General features: G+C 48.1%; 1 protein-coding gene across 1 annotated transcript in view; it reads right to left on the bottom strand.

Annotated features, from left to right (window-relative positions):
* Positions 1 to 23,435, bottom strand: part of RALA (RAS like proto-oncogene A) — a 30,606-nt gene extending 7,171 nt beyond the window's left edge. Inside the window, exons 1-3 of the mRNA XM_029063495.2 lie at positions 23,327 to 23,435; positions 8,864 to 9,008; positions 5,261 to 5,469 (exon numbers count right to left, since the gene is read on the bottom strand). Coding sequence (XP_028919328.1) covers positions 5,261 to 5,469; positions 8,864 to 8,977 — 323 coding nt within the window. The 5' untranslated portion in view covers positions 8,978 to 9,008; positions 23,327 to 23,435. The remainder of the gene's footprint in view (positions 1 to 5,260; positions 5,470 to 8,863; positions 9,009 to 23,326) is intronic.
* Positions 23,436 to 23,663: the final 228 nt, after the last annotated feature.

The following is a 23,663-nucleotide window of genomic DNA, read 5'->3' as shown; positions in this document are numbered from 1 at the left end:
TGAGGCAAATGCTAAGGTTACGGGCTGAATAGGGTACCTGTTTCTCTTATTAAATCAAAATTCAATTCAAACCTGGTCCTCCCTAAGGGTTTCCCTGCTTCTGTCATCAGAGAAGCAGCGTGGCTTAGTGGATAGAGCATGGGCCTGGGAGCCAGAAGGACCTGGGTTCTAATGTCGCTCTGCCGCATATCTGTTGTGTGACTTTGGGTAAGTCACTTCACTTCTCTGGGCCTCAGTTACCTCCTCTGTAAAATGTGGGGTAGTGATAGTATCCAACCTGATTAACCTGTATCAAACAGTGTTTGGCATATATAAAGTGCTTAACAAGTACAATAATAATAACAAAATTGATAATATTGAGGGAATTGATGGGGTGGAAAGATATTAACAAGGCCTGTTACTCTAAGATCTCTAGACTGTAAGCTCGTTGTGGGCAGTGAATGTGCCTGTTTGTTATATTGTACTCTCCCAAGCATTCTCTCCCAAAGTACAGTGCTTTGCATTAAGCCAGTGCTCAATAAATACGACTGAATTAATGAGTGAATGAACCTGCCTTGAGGTCACGATAGGACCACTCAACACAAAATGCTCTAGCCAGAGTCTGTCCAGTTTGAGTTTTATATGGGGGGGGCGGAGCACAAAGGAAAACTGAATATCATAATGCTTACAGTTCCTCCCTGATAGGAGGTTAGGCACTTTGGTAAGATCATTAGCTCTTTCAGACCTCTTGGGAGTCTCACCAGGGCACTATACCTTATTCACCACACATGCTTCTGTCACAGCTCAACCCCAACAATTCCACCTTTGGGGCTGGTTATAGCTTGCACAGAACAGTCATTTTCAGAGCTGGACCGTGGAAGCTGGGGTGGAGGGAGTGGGGGGAGGGGAGGCTTGAAGAGCAGAAGGCCCTTTACATCTTCCGTCCCTCTCTGAGCCTTGGCTTAGGGAAAGCAGAATTATGTGGCAGAGTGTAGAAACTTCCAGGAGCCACTTGGCTCGCCAGCCCACTGGGCCTGGCCTGGGGGGGGGAAGGAGGAAGGGGAAAGAGAGGGAGGGAAAGGAGGAGGGAAAATGGGACACTTCACAAGGCAAAGGAGGACTCTCCAAGAGTTTGCGCTTCAATGCTAAAACTTCGATTGCTTACATTTTCATCTTTCTAGAAGATGTAGGCCTTACTCCAGGGACAGAACAAACCCAAAGCCTTAATTTCCACAATTCCTGCTCTCCCTTCCTCCAAAGAGGTCCACCCTGTGAGCTAGCGGGCCGAGGATCTGAGCATTAGGTTATACTGTGACCACTCTGGAAGCCAACAGGAGTCCTGTCCCTCAAATTTCTGCATGGCAATGGCTGCTGCTGGGTTCTCTCACTTCCCTTTAGACCTCGTTGTGTCTACCAACTCTGTTCTACTGTAGTCTCCTAAATGCTTAGTACAGAACACTGCTCACAGTAAATGCTCAATAAATACCACAGATTGACTGATTCTCTGGACTGGCTGGTACTTGCAGTATGTTTAAAAAAAAAAAAAGAAGAAGAAAGGTAGGGAGGGCCCTGAGAAAATTAAAACTAATCAGGGAAAGAGAGAAACAGAAGAACATCTTTCTTTGGCAGTGGAAGAAGAGGTGCAGTGATAGTAAGAGATTTGTCCATGGGAAATAGAACAGTAAAACCTCAAGAAAACCCTAATCACTAATTAGGAAATCAGACACACACTCCACAATGCCTCCCCCGACCCGCCCAAAGTTTTAAATATTTTAATAAATCAGATTAAACACCCAAAACACACGAAGCAAGGCTAGGATAATGATCTTACTATTACTGAAACTAGGGCAGCGTTTGTCATGTAACATGGTAATCCGGTAGTGATACTGTTTTGGAAAAGGATTTCTTAAAGAGGGCAGAGGCCAGGGTCATTGCGGAGACACTGAACGAAAAGTTAGGAGCGTGAAAAGGATGAGATAGGACTAACCAGTTAGGTCATGCCTAGCTAAGACGGGAGTGCTAGTGAAGCAGTAGTCCCACTCTGCTGTAGCCAGAACAGCCAGGTAAATTGACCCAGGAAAGTGACCCACAGTCGCTGAATGGATATGCCTGCCTGGCTCAGCAATGGGGCAACTAAGAGGGAGATTCGCCTCTCTCAAGCCCAAACCGAGACCAAGGGGTGAATTCAGCAGCCCCTCATAAAAAACCAGTCTTTTTAATTGGTGGGGTTTCCCCTGATGAGGACTTCTGAAATGAGCAAACATTGGAGAAGAGTCAAGAAAATGGTTTGGAAAATTAAAAGAATTTTGATTTACACCGTGCACTTGGCCCACTTTGCTTCCAAGACTGCTGGGTTCATCAAGGTCTCCAGTGACCTCTCCCTGGCTGGCACTACTAGACTCCAACTCAATCAATCAATTGTATTTATTGAGTGCTACGTGTCAAGCACTGTAGTAACTGCTTGGGAGAGTACAATACAACCGAATTAGTGGACACGTTTGCTGCCCATAACAACTTTAATGTCTTCCTCTTCCTCTGGACTGTACTGTAATTTATAAATACATAATTTCAAAATTTGTACACTTTGCCCTAATCCTAGACAACTCAGCAGCCCCCAGTGCAGTCAGCCACTTCTTCTTCTGAAAAAGTTAAGTCTTGGTTTTACCACTACATAAGGGGGGGAGGAGCACTATTCATCAAACACTTAGCAGGTAATTGGCTTTACCAAGTGTGGAGACAGGGAGGAGTACCATTTACTGAGCACCTTGCAGGCACTACGCTCTACCAAGTGTCAATGACTGGTGACGGAGAGCAACAGGTCTGTAAATCCTCGGGTTAATTCTTAAAGGTTTTTTTGTAGGGGTTAAAAGGACACAGCCCTAGAAAGGAATGTTGGAGTGGAGTTCTTCCAGGTTGCCTTGGTTACCCCATCCCACAAAATTTGGGGCAACCTTAGAAATAGCTTGAGGAGAGAGAAAGAGCCACTCTAAAGGAAGAAATGGATGAAGGGAAGGCCAGAAGCAAGGGAAAAAGAGAAATGGAAAGTTCTGAGTTTGCAGATGGGAAATCTGGGCTCCCTCTGACCCTCAGTACTAAGATTTCAAGTTGGAAACGCAAGGAGCTACATGGCACGTGATAAGGGAATCAAGAAAAAAACAGGAAAAATAAGGAGGGACCCCTGATTTAGCACAAGAGGTCATTCCCTGGAGACAGGGGTCATTTAAGATTAGAGAATGTGCAGTGCTCTTCAGAACTGTCTCATGCTTGTTGTTTATACAGCAAAGGCTGTTTTAAGTACTTGTGTTTGAGTAAATTTATATATAATTACGTTGTCCCTTGTGTTGCTAGGTAATAACGTAAGATGAAGTATCCTAAGGCAGGGATTATGCCTACCAACTCTACTGTATTGTTCTTTCCAAAGCACTTAGTACAGTGTTCTGCACACAGTAAGCACTCTCAAGAAACACTACTGATTGATTACACCACTGACTGATTGATTACCACTGATCATGGTAGCCAGAAACACTCCCTTTACCAAGACCTAGAGTTTAAGATGAGCACTGGCCATTTTGGGGGCAGGAGGGTACAAGAGTGACATGGTGACCCTGAAGTCTGTGAGCCCGTTGTTAGCTAGGGATTGTCTCTATCTGTGGCCGAATTGTACTTTCCAAGCGCTTAGCACAGTGCTCTGCAAAGAGTAAGCGCTCAACACGAGAAGCAGCATGGCTCAGTGGAAAGAGCACGGGCTTGGGAGTCAGAGGTCATGAGTTCGAATCCCGGCTCTGCCACTTGTCAGCTGCGTGACTGTGGGCAAGTCACTTAACTTCTCTGTGCCTCAGTTTTCTCATCTGTAAAATGGGGATTAACTGTGAGCCTCACGTGGGACAACCTGATTACCCTGTATCTACCCCAGCGCTTAGAACAGTGCTTGGCACATAGTAAGTGCTTCATTCATTCATTCATTAGTATTTATTGAGCGCTTACTATGTGCAGAGCACTGTACTAAGCGCTTGGGATGAACAAGTCGGCAACAGATAGAGACAGTCCCTGCCGTTTGACGGGCTTACAGTCTAATCGGGGGAGATGGACAGACAAGAACAATGGCAATAAATAGAGTCAAGGGGAAGAACATCTCGTAAAAACAATGGCAACTAAATAGAATCAAGGCGATGTACAATTCATTAACAAAATAAATAGGGTAATGGAAATATATACAGTTGACAAATACCAACATTATTATTATTATTACAATAAATGCAATTGAATGAACTGAATGAATTCACTTAATGTTTTTTTTTAGAAAATGGGCCGAAGACATCTCTTAGTTAAAATAGGTTTAGCCCATTTACCTCAATCAATGGTGTTTATTGGGCACTTACTATGCGCAGAGCACTGTACTAAGCACTTAGGAAAGTTCAATAGAAACCCAATTTGGCTCTGTACTAACAGGAACCAAAGTATCTTTGGTGACAAACGTGAACCAGAAAAGCACTTTCCAATCAATCCGTGGTATTTGAGCGCTTACCATGTGCAGAACACTGTGCCAAACACTTGGGAGAGTACAACACAAAAGTGTTGGTAGACATGTTTTCTGCCCAAAGAAAGCTTACAGTCTAGATTGAATTAAGCGGCCTGATATTTCCAAGGACTAGAAATGACCCTTCACTTCTCACACATCAATTCCTAATGTATACCATTAACAGTCCCTTACTGATCAATAGCATTTGGGAGCCTACTGTATGGATAGAGTGCAAAAACAGTGTTTGGAAGAGGACAATAAATGAAGACATGACCCCAGCCTACAAGGAGTCCCCGCTCAGGATCTAATGGGGGAGAAATCTCCCTCATACTTTTTATGGTATTTGTTAGGCACTTACTACATGTCAAACGCTATTATAAACGTGGGGGTAGATGCAAGTGAATTAGGTTGGACACAGTCCTATGATGCTCAGTCTAAGTCAGAGGGAGAGCAGGAGAACTGAGGCATGACCTCCCCTCAGCGCTGTGCTCATTTGTATATATTTTTATTACCCTACAGGGTACAGGGACAAAGGAGATGAGGAGGCGACACTAAACCGGAGAGAGAACGAGAAGTGCCGCCTCATCAAACCAAGGGCAGATGGGAATTTCCATTATTAGAGGATGTTGAATGGCTACATCAAACGTGACTGAGCCAGCAACAGATCACGGGGCATGAAGATTTTTCCCACCTTGCTTCAGGGCCCCAGAGCTTGGTTCTACACAGCACCTGGAGTAGCAAAAACGTTCCCCCTTAATATACCTGAAGTCCGCTGTGGCTGCGAAAGATTCCAGTTCTGTGATGGAGAAGACGCAGAGAAAACCCTCCCCGCTCCGGAAGTAGTTATCTCTTATTGCAGCGTAGTCTTCCTGCCCCGCAGTATCTAAGATATCAATCTGGACTTCTTCTCCATCCAGGACCACCTTCTTCCGGTAGCTGTCCGCTTTGGTGGGCTCATAATCTTCTACAAACTGGAAAAAGTATAAAACAGATGACATTGTTCTATTTTAGCGCATTTGCAATATTGTCTCCCAGAGAGATAATGGTTTAAAATAAGCACCGCCATGCATAATTGCTTGGCTTTGAAAAACTAACCAGCCCACTCTGGAGCCCAACAAAAGCCCCCAACCAGGACTCAGCAGCAGATGCCATGGGTAGACGACACTGCTTCTGGACAGCAACAGATCTCTTTTCTCAATCAACGGTGTCTACTGAGCGCTTACTGTGGGCAGAGAGCACTGTACTAAGTGCTGGGAAGGGTACAGCATAACAGTCCCTGCCCATAAGGAGATTATAGTCTAGAGGGGGACGCAGGCATTAATATAAGTAAAGGCTATGAACCTAAGTGCTGTGGGGCTGAGGGAGGGGTGAATAAAGGGTGCATATCCAAGTGCAACTTCCAGAGGAAATCGGTCTCCAGTGGGACAACTGGACAGAGGGCGCTTCAGCTTCGCCCAGGTGCTTATAAGGGGCACACCCATGGCCCTTTACTGAGCAGCCTCCTGTGGGGCCAGCATTTGCCCCAATTCTTCAGCCACTAAAATCAGTCCCTGTCCCCGGGAGATGTACCAGTAAATTCTATTACTACGATCTAGACATCTGCGTTAGTAAACTACATAATGAGAACACGGTTTCCTTTAAACTAGGGCACCTTTGATTCTGTTTTCCAGTCTGGCTGTTCTCAGCCTGCTCCAGTCACTGTGGGGCCCCGAAGGAGCTGGTCCCACCCTGTTCCAGCACCCAAAGGGTCAGACAGTTATCAGTTTCTGGTATTTACTGAGCACTGTGTACGCAGTACTGTACTGTTTTTTTTTAAATGGTATACGTTAAACGCTTACTAGATGCCAGGCACTGCACTAAGTGCTTCTTCAACAAACACTTTTTAAACTATTTATAAAGCACTTATGTGGCAGGCACTGTACTAAGCACTAGCGTAGATATCAGATGGACAGAGTCCATGTCCCGCGTGGGGCTCACATCTTACAGATGAGGGAAATGAGGCACAGAGAAGTGAAGAGACCTGCCCCAGGTACCACAACAGACACACAGCAAAGCAAAATACAATAGAGCTGTTCAACATGATCCCTGTCCACAAAGAGCTTACGGTTGATAGCACTTAAAGTGCCTCCAGCGCTCAGAACAGTGCCTGCCTCACAGTAAGCACTTAAATACCATTAGTATTATTCAGATGGAAAGCTTTGACTCCTCTCAGACATCACTAACCCTCGGGATGGGTCCCTCAGACCCTTTCTTCCTCCGGCTATTCTTCTTGCCAATCAACTCTTAACATCAGGGTTACTAGATCATGCCTCATCAGAGGTGCGCCCATATATGCCTCCCAAGTAGCAGACGCTGTGCATCACACCCTCCCACTCTCTCTGTCCACTTCCTCTCTCACCACAGTCCCCACCAGTCAGTCCACCATATTCAGGGAGCGCTTACTGTGTGCAGAGCACTGTACTAAGTGCTTGGCACAGTACAATAGACACAAACCCTGCCCGCAACGAGCTGACAGTATAGAGATGGAGAGAGACATTAATATAAATGACATCCATGCCCAACATCATCCAGATTCCTCAATCCTAGCCCATCCGTTTCTACCCCCGACACTTGCCTTCTTTCCCCTCACTCAAAATCCAGAAGGATGATGCAGTTGATAAACCCTTGCTTTACCACAAGCAGATCCAACATTAAAGAAGCATTGTGGAAAGAGCATGGGCCTTGAAACCTGGAGACCTGGGTTCCAATGCTACCTCTGCCACTTGCCTGCTGTTAGACCTTGGGCAAATCCCTTCACTTTTGTGTAAAACTGGGGATTAGATCCCCGATCTTCCCCCCATTGGACTATGAACTCCATCTAGGACAGGGACCCCACGTCTAGACTGTCAGCTCAGTGTGGGCAAGGAATGTGTCTGTTCATGGTTGTACAGTATTTTCAAACAGTGCTCTGCATACATTTAGTGCTCAATAAATACGACTGAATGAAAGAATGAACTACTGGCACTGAATAATAATGATAATAATATATGGTATCTGTTAAGTGCTTATTAAATGTCAAGCCCTATTCTAAGTGCTGCAATAGACGCAAGCTAATCAGGTCACAGTGTCTGTCCCACATGGAGCTTATGCATGGAGGGACGAAAGGTACTGAATTACCTAATTGCTTAGTATAGAGCAAGTAATGATAATAATTGTGTTTGTTAGGTGCTTCCTGTGCCGAGCACTGCATTAAGCACTGGGCTCCTGTCGGACATAGTACCCGCCCCATATGGCTTCAAGTCTAAGAGGGAAGCAGATAGAAGAAAGCACTTAAATAGCATTTAGCTACACCCTTTCATCCCAGACTATTCTTGCCTCACTTGCTTCTGCTGATCCTGAGGCTCCGCCCCCTTCCGGCCGCCACCACATTCCTCTCCCCTTCCCCCTGAGTCGGGGGGGAGCCAGCCTTCTTCCCAACCCATGCACTCCAACCCAGCAGCATGGCCTAGTGGACAGGGCACGGGCCAGGCAGTCAGAAGGACCTGGGTTCTAGTCCCAGCTCCACCACTTGTCTGCTCTGTGATCATGGCCAAGTCACTTCCCTTCTCTGGGCCTCTCTTCCCTCATCTCTAAAATGGGGGTGATGACCGTGAGCCCTATATGGGACATGGACTGTGTCCCATCTGAATAGCTTGTATCTTTCCCGGTGTTTAGAACAGCACCTGGCATGTAATAAACACTGAACAAACACCATTATAAAAAGTCCATGTTGCCCACCTCTACTACCCCTGACCATTACTTAGCTTTCAACAACTACTCCTTGTTCCCTGCTCCCCTTTCAGAAGTGTGACTTTGACCCCTTTTCTTTTCTTCCTTTTCTCATTCTATTCTTCGACGCTGATCCCCAGAGACGACACCCACGTGGACCTGCCCAATGACTTCCCCCCTCCCGACCTCCTCGGATGCCTGCCTCCCCTCACTTCTTGTGATGTGTCTCACGGCCTTCAGGGAGGCCCCTGCCCCAGCCTTCTGACTGTAATAATAATAATAATGTTGGTATTTGTTAAGCGCTTACTATGTGCCGAGCACTGTTCTAAGCACTGGGGTAGACACAGGGGAATCAGGATGTCCCACGTGGGGCTCACAGTCTTAATCCCCATTTTACAGATGAGGTAACTGAGGCACAGAGAAGTTAAGTGACTTGCCCAGTCACACAGCTGACAAGTGGCAGAGCTGGGATTCGAACTCATGACCTCTGACTCCAAAGCCCGTGCTCTTTCCACTGAGACACGCTGCTTCTCTATGGGCTGTGTGGGGTGGAGACCGTGTTTCACATCCATTTGCCATGAGGAACCTGGTTTACAATGAATTGGACACAAGCCTTACCTCGTCGTACATGAACTGCAGAGTCAAAGCCGATTTCCCCACACCACCGCTGCCCACCATGATGACTTTGTGCAGGGCTAAGGAATTCTGACCCTTTGGCTTATTCGCTGCCATCTTGGCTCTTTTTCCTCTTGTGCAACTCAATCTGGAGAGGAGGAAAACATAATTGCATTAGTCAATTTTTCTCAACAGAACTCCAATGTGTGAAGGAGATCCTTTAGGGTGGAAAAAACACCCTGTTTTCTAATACCATTTGTTAAGGGCTTACTATGTGTCAAGCATTTTTTGAAGCCCACGATAGATACAAATTGGATTGGACACAGTCCTAGTCCCACATGGGGTTTACAGTCTAAGCTAGGGGAGGGAACAAGGATTGAATCTCCATTTTACTGTTGAGGACACTGAGGCACAGAGAAATGAAGGGACTTGCCCAATTTAACTTTTGTTTTGATTTTGCCAATGCAAATCAAGTGCACTCATTTGGGGGAAACACGCAAGTAGTAACCAGATAGCCCCATGGCTGCTGCCTTTCTTTCCAGAACTTCATTTTCAGGTATACAATGGTGATAGGCTGTCTTTATTCCCCTCCCCAAAACCAAACCCCAAACTGACTAGGATGGGAAATTTTGTGGCTTAAGTCTCTACTCAGGCACAAGGAGCGATGGATTTGGGATAACTAAGAATCCAGAGGCCAAAGACAGGGTATGCAAGTGGGGGCTCAAAACACAACTGTCATCTCTTACTAGCAAAAATCAGGTTTTCCCCTCTTCCTCTGGCCCAGCCTTCTTAAACTCTGGCTTCCAGAGTGTCTCCCCGCCACCCCTCCACCCCCCTCCCGGTCCTAAAAGGTATGTGCTAAGTGCTTACTATGTGCCAGGAACTGTACTAAGGCCTGGGGTAGATACAAGATAATTATGTTGGACACAGTTCCTGTCCCACATAGGGCTCCCAGTCTAAATCCCCATTTTGCAGATGAGGTAAATGAGGCACAGAGAAGTTGTGTGACTTGACCCAGGTCATTCAGTAGACAAGTGATGGAGGCGGGATTAGAACCTAGGTGCTCTGACTCCCATGCTCACGGCTGTTTCCACTAAGTCACGCTGTTTCTCAAGCTCAATGCTTCCTACCTGTTCGCTGGCACTATCTCGGGATCACAAGCTCTAGGGTGACAGACCTCTGCTAGTTCAATGAGTCAATCAGTCAACTGTATTTAATGAGCATTCTTCTGTGTGCGAGCACTGTACTAAATGCTTGGGAGAGGACAATATAACAACAACACAGATGTCTGGGTCCAGGCTAGGTCTCCTCAGTCGGGGGTCAGTGTCGACTGACACTTGGCAAAAACTCACGATGGATTCAGACAGGGTGAAGACGAGTTGGCATTCCCCAAACTACCAGAGAAGCAGCATGGTCTAATGGATAGATCATGGGCCTGGGAGTCAGAGGACCTGGATTCTAATCCCAGATCCACCACTGACCTGCTGTGTGACCTTGGGCATGTCACTTCACTTCTCTGTGTCTCATTTATCTCCTCTGTAAAATGGGGTTTAAATCCTGCTCCCTCTTTTACTTATACTGTGAGCCTCATGTATGACAGAAACTGTGTCCACCCTTAGTAACTTGTTTTACCCCAGAACTTAGTGCTTGTCACAGAGTAAGCACTAAACAAGTGACATCTTTTTTTTAAACCACAATTGGAGGGCATTTAGTCGAGCCGGAAGATGGTAAGTTTGAAGCAAAAAGACAAAGGCCTACAGGTAGGTGATACTGTCAAGGAATTGGTAACCCCAGGAAGGAATGCAGGCCAAAGATGATAATAGGTTCAAGGACAGTTTGGTTATTACTGGATGACAGTCTAGAAAGATTATTAGAGGTTAGGGTTCGGGATCTTAGGAGGCTGAGAGGATGCATATAAAAGCCACTACTGTACTGTTCTCCCATGCATTCCTGGCTGTCTTTATCCAAGACAGAGTCCTGGGCTAGATTTTTTTTTTAATTTAATGGTATTTGTTAAGCACATACTATGTATTAAACACTGTTCTAAGGGCTGAGATAGATACAAATGAATTAGGTTGCACACAGTCCCTTGTCCTGTATAGGGCTCACAGTTTAAGGAAGAGGAAGAACAAGAGAAATGAGGCACAGAAATGAAGTGATTTGCCTAAGGTGACACAGCAAGCATTTGGAAGAACAGGGATTAGAGCCCAGGTCCTCGGACTTGAAGGCCTGTGCTCTTCCCACTAGGCCATGTTGCTTCTTTCCATGGGAAAGAAAAGGAAACGAAATGCACAGAGTACTTGATTCAACTATGTTCATTTATCAAACTGCAAGAACTCCTCTAAACTCTAAACTCATTGTCAGACAGGAACATGTCTGCCACCCCTGTTGTAATGCACTCTCCCAAGAACTTAGTACAGTGCTCTACACTGTGAGAGTATACCACTGATTGACTTTTGGAAGTGGGGAAAATTAATTTTGGGATAGTAGTTTACTATGTCAGCAAATCACCTTTATGATCAGACATACTGTAGGAAGTCTTTAGACTTACATTTGGTTCCTGAAACACAAGTCAGAACCAATTTTCTTATCTAAATAATGTCATAACTTGGAGATTGGTTCCTAAACCAAGATCAGACACCCTCCCCTCCCTTTTTGGTTCCAAAACTACTCAGAGTTGTGTACTCAATGGCAGAAATAACACAGCAACAATAATATCTTTGTAACGAGTCAGAGAGGTTTCTTGATAAGGGAGCTGATTTCTACTTCATCTAAAGTAAAATGGATGTGCCAGTGGAAACTGAATGCCCCGCTGGGGCACACTTTAGTTTTTTGTTTATGGTACTTGTCAAGCACTTACTATGTGCCAGGCAGTGTACCAAGCGCTAGGGTAGATACAAATCGGCAACGAGAGCGAGAAGACACGAGGCAGAGTAAGTAGGTTAGTTTAAAAGGAGCAACTCCAGAGTCTCTCCTTGTAGAGGGGAGTGTCCAGTGGTCATCAACCATTCATTACATGGCACGACACAAGGCTACGTATAAACCGTTCTTTCCGTGGGTCTTCTGGAACGGGCGAAGAAGAGGAGGCAGGCGGACCCGCTGTCGAGGACCAGGGGGATCTGAACTCCAGACAAGAATGGCAAGGTTACTAGAGCCTTCAAGACCTATGCTGAACCATCGTCCGGGAATGACAGAGGAGGAATGTTCGCTAGAGGGGCCAGCTCCAACTTTTCCTCAGTGAGACACAAGTCCAGGTCCCTGTGCTGAGGGAGAAGGAAGCTCAGCTCTTGCTGAGGGGCACACTCAGTCTCAGCCAAGGAGGGATGTTTGCTAGAGGGGCCAGCTCCAACTTCACCTCGGTCTGATGATCCCAGCTCCCTCTGGCCCAGGGGCTTTTTTTTGTTTTGAATGGTATTTGTTAAGCGCTTACTGTGTTCCTGGCACTGTGCTAAGCGCTGGGGTAGATACAAGCCAATCAGGTTGGACATGGACCCTGTCCCACATGGGGCTCACAGTCTTGATTCCCGTTTTGCCGATTCATTCGGGACCAGATACAGAGAATCGACATGACTTTGCCACCACCCCCTCAGTTTCTTTTGGGAGAGGATGAATTGGAAACAGAGGCTCTCTCCTTACTCTTTTGGGACCCGCTGGATTGCTGGGGATTGTTTACTGGTACTTAAGTGCTTACTATGCGCCGAGCGTTGGGGTAGGTACAAAATCAACATGGTGGACTCAGTCCTTTGCCCCACGTGAGATTCACAGTCTAAGTAGGAGGGAGAACAGGAATTGAATCCCCCCTTGGCACTTGAGGAAACTGAGGCCCAGAGAAGAAAAGTGATTTGCCCAAGGACACGCAGCAGACAAGTGGGATTAGAACCCAGGTCCTGGCTCACCGGCCTGGGCTCTTTCCACTAGGCTATGCTACCTCCCATTAGCTCGGAAGGGACTGTGCTTTGAACACAACGCGTTTAGGGCTCTCAGGGAACTTGACACAGTCCAGTGCTTCCTAAAACAGGGTGTACTTGTCGAACAAAGACTGCTCTTAGGTTGCCAACTTTGAGGATGGAAGAAGCCCATTTACTTCTTCTCTCACTTTGCTACTTCTCGGCATGGGACTTGGAGTTCTTCAGTCAATCTGTGGCACTTATGGAGTGCTTCCTATATGCAGAGCAGTCGGTCAGTCAGTCGTATTCACTGAGCGCTTACTGTGTGCAGAGCAGTGTATTAAGTGTTGGGGAGAGTACAACAGAAGAACAAAACCGGCACATTCCCTGCCCACAGCAAGCTTACAGTCTAGAGGGGGAGACAGACACTGATATGAAAAAATACAATTATAGATATGTACATAATAATATTGGTATTTGTTAAGCGCTTACTATGTGCCAAGCACTGTTCTAAGCGCTGGGGTAGATACAGGGTAATCAGGTTGTCCCACATGAGGCTCACAGTTAATCCCCATTTTACAGATGAGGTAACTGAGGCACAGAGAAGTGAAGTGACGTGCCCATAGTCACACAGCTGACAAGTGGCAGAGCCGGGATTCGAACTCATGACCTCTGACTTCCAAGCCTGTGCTCTTTCCACTGAGCCACGCTGCTTCTCTTGGTACATAGTGCCAGAGGGATGAATAAAGGGAGCAAGTCAAGGCGATGCAGGAGGGAGTGAGAGAATAGGAAAGGAGGACTCAGTCAGGAAAGGCCTCTCAGAGGAGATGTGCTTTCAGTAAGGCTTTGAAGGTGAGGAGAGTCATTATCTGTTGGATATGAAGAGGGAGGGCATTCCAGGCCAGAGCTCACCTCCTCCAGGAGGCCTTCCCAGACTGAGCCCCCCTTTCCCTCTGTTCCCCCTCCCCTCCCCCCCCCATCCTCTGCTCTTCCCCCTTCCCCTACCCTCAGCACTGTGCTCATTTGTATATATCTATTACCCTATTTATTTTGTTAATGAGGTATTTATCTCCTTGATTCTTTTTATCTTGATGATGTTGTCTTGTTTTTGTTTTGCTCTGTTTTGTTCTGCTGTCTGTCTCTCCCACTTAGACTGTGAGCCGGTCACTGGGCAAGGCTTGTCTCTATCTGTTGCCAAACTGTACATTCCAAGCACTTAATACAGTGCTCTGCACATAGTAAGCACTCAATAAATACTTTTGAATGAAATGTGGGTGCAAGGTTGGTGGCAAAACAGATGAGATAGAAGTAGACTGACTAAGCACTTGTGGAGTAAATATAATAGAGCTGGTAGCCAAGAATCCTGCCCAAAAGGAGCTTGTAACCTAGAGGAAATCCTGGGAATCCTGCTCCTTCAAGCTACTGCTGCTGCTGTATTAAGTGGGTGAGGGAACCAAACTCATCAAGTCTATGGAAACTCTTGGAATGCCTCTGTTTCCCGGCCACTGGAGAGGAGGGATGGGTCCGCCTGGAACTGCTTCCTGACAGAAGAGTTAACTTCCAGTTCCTCCCACGATGTCACCTGCTGGCAGGCCTCACTAAAGCCCTACGGAAAGCTCTAGGTTCCTGTTCTCTTGCCTGTTTCCTAACTGTGGCATTTGTCAAGTGCTTACTATTTGCTGAGCACTACACTTAGACAAGTCACTTCAAACAACTCACTTCACTCCTCTGTCCCTCAGTTCCTGCTCAGTGACCCAGATCCCTCATCCCGCAATATAAGGATTCAATTACTGTAAGGTTGTTGGGGGCAGCTCTATCACCTTATCCCAAGCGTTTAGTACACTGATCTGTTCACAGCTCAATAAATGCCACTGATTTTGAGTCCTACATAAGACATGACGATCTTAGTCCTACCCCAGGTTTTAGAATAGCGCTCAACATGTAAGCGCTTAAATACCCCTGTGACTAATCACCCACTCCTGGCAGTTGTAGGTGCCACCTTCAACCCAGTTCTAGGGTTCCTGGGTTCCTTGTCTGTCCAGCCCCACAGGCCTAGCTGAGAACATGGGGTACTGCTGGGGAAGAGGGTCACATCTGGGCTTTTTGCCTCCGGGTATGGAGAAACCATATACTGTACTCTCCCAAGTACTTTTTTTAATGGCATATGTTTCTCTGCGCCAGGCACCGTCCCATTTGGGGACATGGACTGTGTCTAACTTGATAATCACGCATTTAGTACAGTGCTCTGCATGAAGTGCTCAATAAATATCACTGGCAGATCTTGTACCTACCCCAGCGCTTAGTACAGTGCCTGGCCGAGAATAAGCACTTACCAAATACCATTAAAAAAATAATGCAACAGGGTTGCGACCAATAGAGAAACAGAGTGGCCTAGTGGATAGAGTATAGGCCTGGGAGTCAGAGGACCCGGGTTCTAATCCTGGCTCTGCCATTTGTCAGCTGTGTGACTGTGGGCAAGTCACTTAACTTCTATGTGCCTCAGTTACCTCATCTGTAAAATGGGGATTAAGACTGTGAGCCTCACGTGGGACAACCGGATTACCCTGTTCTACCCCAGCGCTTAGAAGATCTGCACATAGTAAGTGCTTAACAAATACCAACATTATTGTTATTATTATTATTATTATTAATCCCAGCTCCGCCACTTGTCTGTTGGGTGACTCTGGGCAAGTCCCACAGGGAAGTCTCTTTCACTGCCCACAATGAGAGGAGGCAAAAAGCAGATCAATCCAGGCCGACTACCCACCGAGATATGGGTGGCATATCCTTTGGGAGCCTGTCACCTTCAGGGCAAATCCCAGTTCTTGGGAATGGAAGAAGACAGGCTACCCATCCCGCTACATGGCTGATAATCTACTCTTTGGGCTGTTGCATCAGTGTCACGTACTGATGGGGAAGCAACGTGGCCTACTTGCTGGAGCTCAGGCCTGGGAGTCAAAGGAACTGGGTTCTAATCCCAGCTCTGCCACTTGTCTGCTGTGTGACCTTGGTCAAGTCACTTCTCTGTGTCTCAGTGACCTCACCTGTAAAATGGGGATGAAGGCTGTAAGCCCCATGCGAGACGGGGACGGCATCCAATCCAATTTGCTTGTATCCACCCTGGAGCCTGGTACAGTGCTTGGCACATAGTAAGTGCTTAACAAATGCCACAATTATTATTATTACCTATGAACCACATCGCTGGGGAAGCCTGATTATGTCTTTTCCCCCACTCCCTCTCCTTTCTGAATCTAGACAGTTGGATCTTTTGGACATGTGACAATCCCCTCAACTTCAGCCCCACAGCACTATTCACACATCTATGATTATATATTAGAAATGATTTACATGAATGTCTGCTTCCCCTCTGGACTGTAAACTCAATGTGGGCAGGGAACATGTCAGCCAACTCTGTTGTACTGGATCAATGTTATGTATTGAGCGCTTACTGCATGTAGAGCACTGTACTAAGTGCTTGGGAGAGGACAATAAAATTGAGTTGGAAAACACTCATTCATTCAATCATATCAGCACTTGGGAGAGTACAATATAACAATAAACAGACACATTCCCTGCTTACAATGCTGTGCTCTCCCAAGGACTTAGTTCAATGCTCTGGACAAACAGTAAGTGCTCAATAAATACCGATGATAATGATGACGACAAGACAAGACCACAATAATGAAGTCCTGGAATAGAGCCCGTCTCACCTCAACACCACTTTTCTGGGTGAGTGACAGCAGGAAATCCGGCTGGAAGGGGAGCTGAAGTGGGACAACCAAATTAAAACTGACAGGAGGTGCTTTAAGAACACAGCAAAGCACGGCCTCGGGCACCAGAGTTGAAAGTTGGGAGGAGTTTACAACACCATTAGGATGGAATGAATGTGTGTACACAGACACACCCATCTCCAACAGTTTGGCTCAAATGCCAAGAAAAAGGAGCGTTTTTCTTACAGTTGGTGTTAACCTATTTTAGAAATACTACACTCCAACATCCAGCCTTTCCATCCCCACTGGCAATGAATGGCATTTATTGAGTGCAGACCATTATAGTCAACTGTATTTACTGAGCGCTTACTGTGTGCACAGCACTGTACTAAGCGTTTGGGTGAGTATAACACAACAATGAACAGACACACTCCATGCCCACAACCAATTTACAGTCTAGAGGGGGGAGACAGAGGTGGCCAAGCTTTCCCCCACTGAAGGCCTCCCTGTTCCCTCCTGTGCCCTCTTCCCTGGCCTTGAGCACGTAGTACAGTGCTCTGTGCCCAGAAAGCTCTGAATAAATACCATTGCTTGGTCGATCTCACCTCGGCCAAAAGCCCCCCTCCCGCTCCATTCATGTCTGCTTAATAAACTTCCTGCAACCCTGAAGAAGCCATGATGCTCTTGCCAGTATCTGGGGCTGCTTCCAGGCAGAAGTGGCTAACTATGGAGTGTTAACGCATACTTGTGCTCAATACTACGGCCACCCCCCCTCCACCTCCGGGAGCCCTCTACCTGGGTTAAATAATTGTGGTATCTGTTAATTGCCTCTTACAATGTACCAGACACTGTACTAAGCAGTGGGGTAGATACAGGGTCATCAGGTTGTCCCAGATGGGCCTCTCAGACTTAATCCCCATTTTACGGATGAGGTAACACTGAGGACCGGAGAAGCCAAGTGACTCGCCCGAGGGCAGGTATGCGGCGCAGCCGGGATTAGAACCCAGTTCCTTCTGACTCCCAGGCCTGTGCTCTATCCGCTAAGCTATGAAGTGACTCGCCCAAAGTCCCAGGCCTGCTCCATGACTCCGGCCGCCCGGCAAGGCTTTCCGCCCTGGCTGCAGTCTCGGGGTGCTCTGGGGGACAGCTGCCTCCAGAGGGACAGAGCAGGCCGGGACCCCTTTTCTCTTCTCTCGTTACCTATCATCGAGGTTTCACCTAAACGGCTACTTCCCCTAACTTCCCTTAAGCAGCCTACTTTATATTATCAGCCGGGGCCTAGTACAAATGAGCAGGAGGGGAAGATGACTTTGAAAGACTTATTAAAATCACAATTCCTCCAAGAGGCCTTCCCCGATGATGCCCACTTTTTCCCTACTTCCCTATAGCCAATCGATTGTATTTATTAAGCGTTTCCTGTGGTGCAGTACTTTCACTCGTATTTATTGAGCACTGAGTGTGCGCTGAGCACTGTACTAAGTGCTTGGGAGAGTACAATATAACAATCAACAGACACATTCCCTGCCCACAAGGATCTTGCTGCCTATGGCCTTTCTGCGTCAGCTATGGACTCGGAGCTGTACCCTTTAAAAACTGGATATTCACCGGACCCTCAGCCACACAGCACTTACGTACCTATCTGCACTTTATTTTCACATCTGTCTCCTCCTCCAAACTCTAAGCTCCTGGTGGGCAGGGATCATGCCTCACAACTCTGTTGGAGCATCCTCGCCCAAGTGCTTAAGTACAGCACTCTGCACACTGTAAGCACTCAATAAATACCACTGATCGACAGTAAAAAGGTGAAACTCTTACCTCCCTTGTAGGTCCAAGTTAAGAATGCGTATTTAGAAAAGAAAGTGGAACAAGATTTTGCAATGCTTCTTCCTCAAAACACAATGCAAGCCCATCCCTGTGATAGCTATCTCATATGGGAACTGAGAAAGTTATAGGTTACAGAAATGTTATTTGACATTTAAGTGTTACCTGGAGAATAGAAACCATTTCCCCTTCCCGCCAGGGGTTGGAATATGCAAACTGCATTGTCTGTTTTACAGTCCTAAAGAGAATTGGTCCCCGAATTGAATAGGGACAAAATTTTACCAGTTTCCTCCTAGTCACAGGCCTCTACCACAAGCACACGAGAATTATTTGGCTCTTTATATAATAAATCTGCAAGGACACAGAAAGTGTTTGATTCTTTGAACGCTGTAACAAACTGGTGTGCTACTTAGCCTTTGAGGTGGAAGGCAAAAAACTGTAAGGTTGTGGATGAGCAATTGATTTAGCTAGAGTTATTTGATAAAGTAGATTGAACTCAGAGCCACAGACTAAGAAAAATGGATTTTTGAGCTCCCAGATTTAATCACATATTTTTAGCATGAGATATTTTTTTCTTCTCAAAGCTGATGGATGCTGAAGTGAATACAGGTTCTCAAGAGCCTCAGAGGACCGGAAGACTGCAGAATAATAATAACGGTACTTGTTGGCGCTTACTATGTGCCAAGCACTGTTTTAAGCAGTGAGGCAGGCACAGGTTAATCAGGCTGGGCACAGTCCCTGTCCCACATGGGGTTCACACTCTTAATCTCCACTTTCCAGATGAGGTAAGTGAGGCACAGAGAAGTTAAATGACTTGCCAAGGTCACTCAGCAGACATATGGCACAGTTGGGATTAGAACCCAGGTCTTTCAGACTCCCAGGCCCTTCTCTATCCACTAAGACACGCTGCTTCTTTCTTAACTTCATAACCCACTTCCTGGTTAAAGTTCAACACTGAAAATTCCCATTGCATTCCCTCATCCTTCAAATTAAGCTCATTAAAATTGTGTGTTGGTGTCCCAAGGAGGGCTAGCGGCCAGCAACTAAGAACACCAATTAGTCAGACGTCAGAGTGGGGAGAGTCATTAGGAGACCTCAGCTGTGGAAAAATGTGAAGTGGCAGCACTCCCTTGGATCTCCCTTTCATGTCTCAGAAGAATTAAAAAAAAAAAAAATCAAACTAGGACAACATCAGGTAAGGATTCTAGAAATATGTTTATGGGACTTCTTTCCCAGATCAAACCACCCCAGTTTCTTACAGATAATAATAATAATGATGGGATTTGTTAAGAACTTACTATGTGCAAAGCACTGTTCTAAGCGCTGCGGGGGGTGGGGGGGAATGATACAAGGCGAGCAGGTTGTCCCACGTGGGGCTCACAGTCTTAATCCCCATTTTACAGATGAGGTAACTGAAGCCCAGAGAAGTTAAGTGACTTGCCCAAAGTCACACAGCTAACAAGTGGTGGAGCAGGGATTAGAACCCATGACCTCTAACTCCCAAGCCCGTGCCTGTTCCACTGAGCCACACTGATTCAAGGACATACATGTTGCTAGCTCTCTTCTGTCACATGACGAGGAGAGACAGTGTGGCCTATTGGAAAGAGCATGGAACGGGGCATTAAGAGACCAGGGTTCTAGTCCTGGCTCTGCCACTTGCCTGCTGTGACACCTGGGGTGAGTCACTCACCCTCTCCGGGCCTCAGTTTCCTCCTCAGTAAAACGGAGATTCAATACTAGCCCTACCTCCCTCTTAAATGGTGAGCCCCGAAAAGGGCAGGGACTTTGTCCCATCAGTTTGCCCTGTATCTACGCCAGTGCTCAGCACCGTGCTTGGCACGTAGATGTCTACAAAGTATAGCCATTCACATAACTGTCATTTTCTGCTTCTCTTATCCCAGTGCCCATCCAGTTACCCATTGCTCTGAGACATCAGGGTGGGCAGGCCTATAATTCCCGCCTAGATACCAGCCAGCTTACAGAGCTACAGCAGGTCGGAAGCCAGAGGACAAATTCAACCATCTCTTTTAAGACCAAACATGCAGCCTGGGTGGAGTGCCTGGTCATGGGACAGGCAGCAGTGGGCTCCTGCAACAGCCAAACATATTTCAATCGATCGGTGGCATTTATTGAGCTTACTGTGGGCTGAGCACTGGACTAAGTGCTTGGGAGAAACCAAGAGAACAGAGTTGGTAGCCACGTTCCCCGCCCATAAAGAGCTTCCAGTCTAGAGGGGCACTTCACTTCTGGAGTCACTCCATCCCATCGCTTAAATCCCTGCGAAAGGCTGGCCCGACTGGACGGTGAGTTTTGCTCCTGGGCCGCGGAGCCATTTCATGCTGCGCTGCCAGAGGTGGGACTTCTGGCGGTAGCGGCAGCTCCTCTGTCGTCTCTGGCTCAGTTCACCTCATCAGCGAGTCCGGCCAGAGGGGCGGTACGACAGCGGTGGGCTGGGCTGCCGCCACCTCGGGGCCGCCGGCCTCCCTTCGCTCCTTTGAGAGTAACCGGACCTCATGCCAAAAAATCTCCGCACTGTGCCACTGCCAGCCCCTCTCCCACATTAACCCAGAGGATCTGTTCACTGGAAAGCCAGCCTTCTTCATTTTATTGGGGGGAGGGTACGGAAGGGGCTTGCATTTTTGAAGGGGCACGGAGAAGTCCATGCACAAAGAAAAAAGTTATGATTTTTAGAAAGAAGCACATGAACCCCCACATCCCCTGGCACTCCTGATAAAATCTGGAAATCAAGTGCTCTTCAGATGACAACTAGGGCGGGGCAGGCAAGTTTTGACGTTAATCACCCAGAGCCTTGGATGAAACGGGCAGTCTTCTCCCAAGTCTGGAAATTCAGGTTTCGGGTAAATGCAGGTTACAACCCCCTTAATCCCCCCTCCCCCCACCCCAATCAAATCGTACCCATTTGAAAACCAGTTTACAACAAGGGCCAAGAGACAAGGTACCATACCCACCAGACGTCTGCCCCCTCCCCTGAAGAGATGCACCATCTCCTTTGACTACCGGAGGCATCAGCACCTGACTTTAGTTCCGAAATCAGTCTTACGACAGAGCAGGGGTTTGGCTGGTGAATCTAGTGGCAGGCGGTCTAACGCTGTATCAGCTGTCAGAGAAGCCTGTTAAATTTGCTGAGGAAAGCTTTGTGAGGGTGAGGCCTGAGAAGGGATGATTTCAGCCAGCACGGAGACTCAGCGGCCTCCATCCGGCAGAAATTGGTCCACTTCTTGCCCTCCCCCCCAGGGTTGGGAGGGCCTATGCATGAGCAGAGGGCTCCATCCCTGCCTTAGGCTGGGGTCACATCACTCAACTAAGAGAGCGTGCAGGGGAGAAACTAGGTGCAGTCTGGTCTCATGGAAAGAGCCCACCATTGGGAATCGGGAGACTAGGGTTCTAAACCCAAGTTCCCCACCTGTCTGCTGGGAGACCTCGAGCCAGTCCCTTCTCTGTGCTTCAGTTCCCTGCCTGTAAAATGGGGATTATATACCCAGCCCTGCCCTATGCTGGACTCGCACAGAACTAAAAAAGCCCCGGGGGTGAGGGACCAGTAGCAGCATGGCCTAGTGGATGGAGCGTGGGGTTGGGAAGGTCAGAGGGACCTGAGTGCTAATGCTGGTGCTGCCACTTCTCTGTTTGACCTTGGATGGATCACCTCACTTCTCTGGGCCTCAGCTACCTCATCTGGAAAATGGGGATTAAGGCTCTGCGCTCCACATGAGGGAGGGACTGTGTCCAACCTGATGAGCATATATCTACCCCAGTGCTTATTACAGTGCCTGGCACATAGTAAGTGCTAAACAAATACCATAAAAAAAAAATCAGCTCTCCCTTAGACTGTGAGGCCCAGAAAACAGGACCGGAGTCTGGGCTGATTATCTTCTATCTAACCCAGCTTTTAGCACATACCGTGCACTTAACCAAGACCCCGGTGTTTATTAGCAATACTATTCATTGGCCTCCGGTGTGCAGAACACCGTACCGGTGCCTGGGGGAGCGCCCGGGAAGCAAAAAACACGTTCTGCTCTCGAGATTCTTCCCATCGATTGACATTTATTGAAAACTATGGGCAGAGGTCGGTATTAAAACGCTCGGGCAAGTACAGTAAAGCAGACTAGGTGGCCACCATCCCTGCCCATAAGGAGCTTCCTTCTCTGTGCCTCAGTTACCTCATCTGCAAAATGGGGATTAACTGAGAGCCTCATGTGGGACAACCTGGTTACCCTGTATCTACCTCTGCGCTTAGAACAGTGCCCTGCACAGAGTAAGCGCTTAACAAATACCAACATCATCATTAGAGGATGAGCTCAATGGAAAAGGGGGCGGGGGAGAGGCGGGCGGCTCCCCGGGGCTCCCCCCGGACGGATCAATCGGTGGTATTTAAAGAGCGCTTACTAGGGGCTCTGAAGCGCTCAATAAATACTACAGTGGAAAGAACCCGGGCTTGGGAGTGGGAGGTCATGGGTTCGAATCCCGGCCCTGCCACTTGTCAGCCGTGTGACTGGGGGCAAGTCACTTCGCTTCCTCCGTGCCTCAGTGATCTCACCTGCAAAACGGGGATGAAGCCCGTGCGCCTCACGTGGGCCAACCTGATGACCCTGTGCCTGTCTCCCCCAGCGCTCCGCCCCGAGGAAGCGCTTAACCCATACCGACATTATCACTTCGTTCATTCATTCATTCATTCATTCATTCAATAGCATTTATTGAGCGCTTACTCGGTGCAGAGCACTGTACTAAGCGCTTGGAATGGACAGGTCGGCAACAGACAGAGACGGTCCCTGCCCTGAGACGGACAGACAAGAACAATGGCCACCAAACAGAGTCAAGGGGGAGAACATCCCATCAAAATGAATGGGCAGGACTAGGCGCGGGGGCAGAGTCCAATGCGACGGAATTGGCAGGCACGTTGCCGGCCCACCAGGGAGGAAGGGGGAGGAGGACGGGCCGGGCGGGGGCGGAGGGGGCCCGCAGGCCAAGCCGCAGACCCCCGCTCCCAGCCGCGGCTCCGGCCCAACCACGCCCACCATCGCCCCGCTCACCTGCCGGCGGGAGGAGGTCGCTGCGGGGCGGACGGAAGGAAAGAAGGAAGGAAGGCAGAAAGAAGAACGGAGGCGGCAGGAGGCGGCAGGACGGGCCGGGCGGGCAGGACGGGCCGGGCGGGCCGGGCGGCAGTGGGCAGGGCAGGGTTGGGCTCCCCGGAGAGCCGCCCGCCTCCTTCCTGCTGCAGCCGCCGAGCGCTTCCGGGTCGGAGGGCGAGGAGGCCGAGCCACTTTCGGCGGGGAGCCGAACAATGCCGGAGCCGCCCCGAGCGCCGGCGCCTGCGCACTAGCGAGGGCAAGCCGGGCCCGGCCGGGCCTGGGGGAGGACACGGGAGGG

This window comes from Ornithorhynchus anatinus, chromosome 4 (assembly GCF_004115215.2).
Source record: "Ornithorhynchus anatinus isolate Pmale09 chromosome 4, mOrnAna1.pri.v4, whole genome shotgun sequence".
NCBI lineage: Eukaryota > Metazoa > Chordata > Mammalia > Monotremata > Ornithorhynchidae > Ornithorhynchus > Ornithorhynchus anatinus.
The sequence above is the reverse complement of the archived record's forward strand: the minus strand, read 5'-3'. Positions and strand labels throughout refer to the sequence as shown.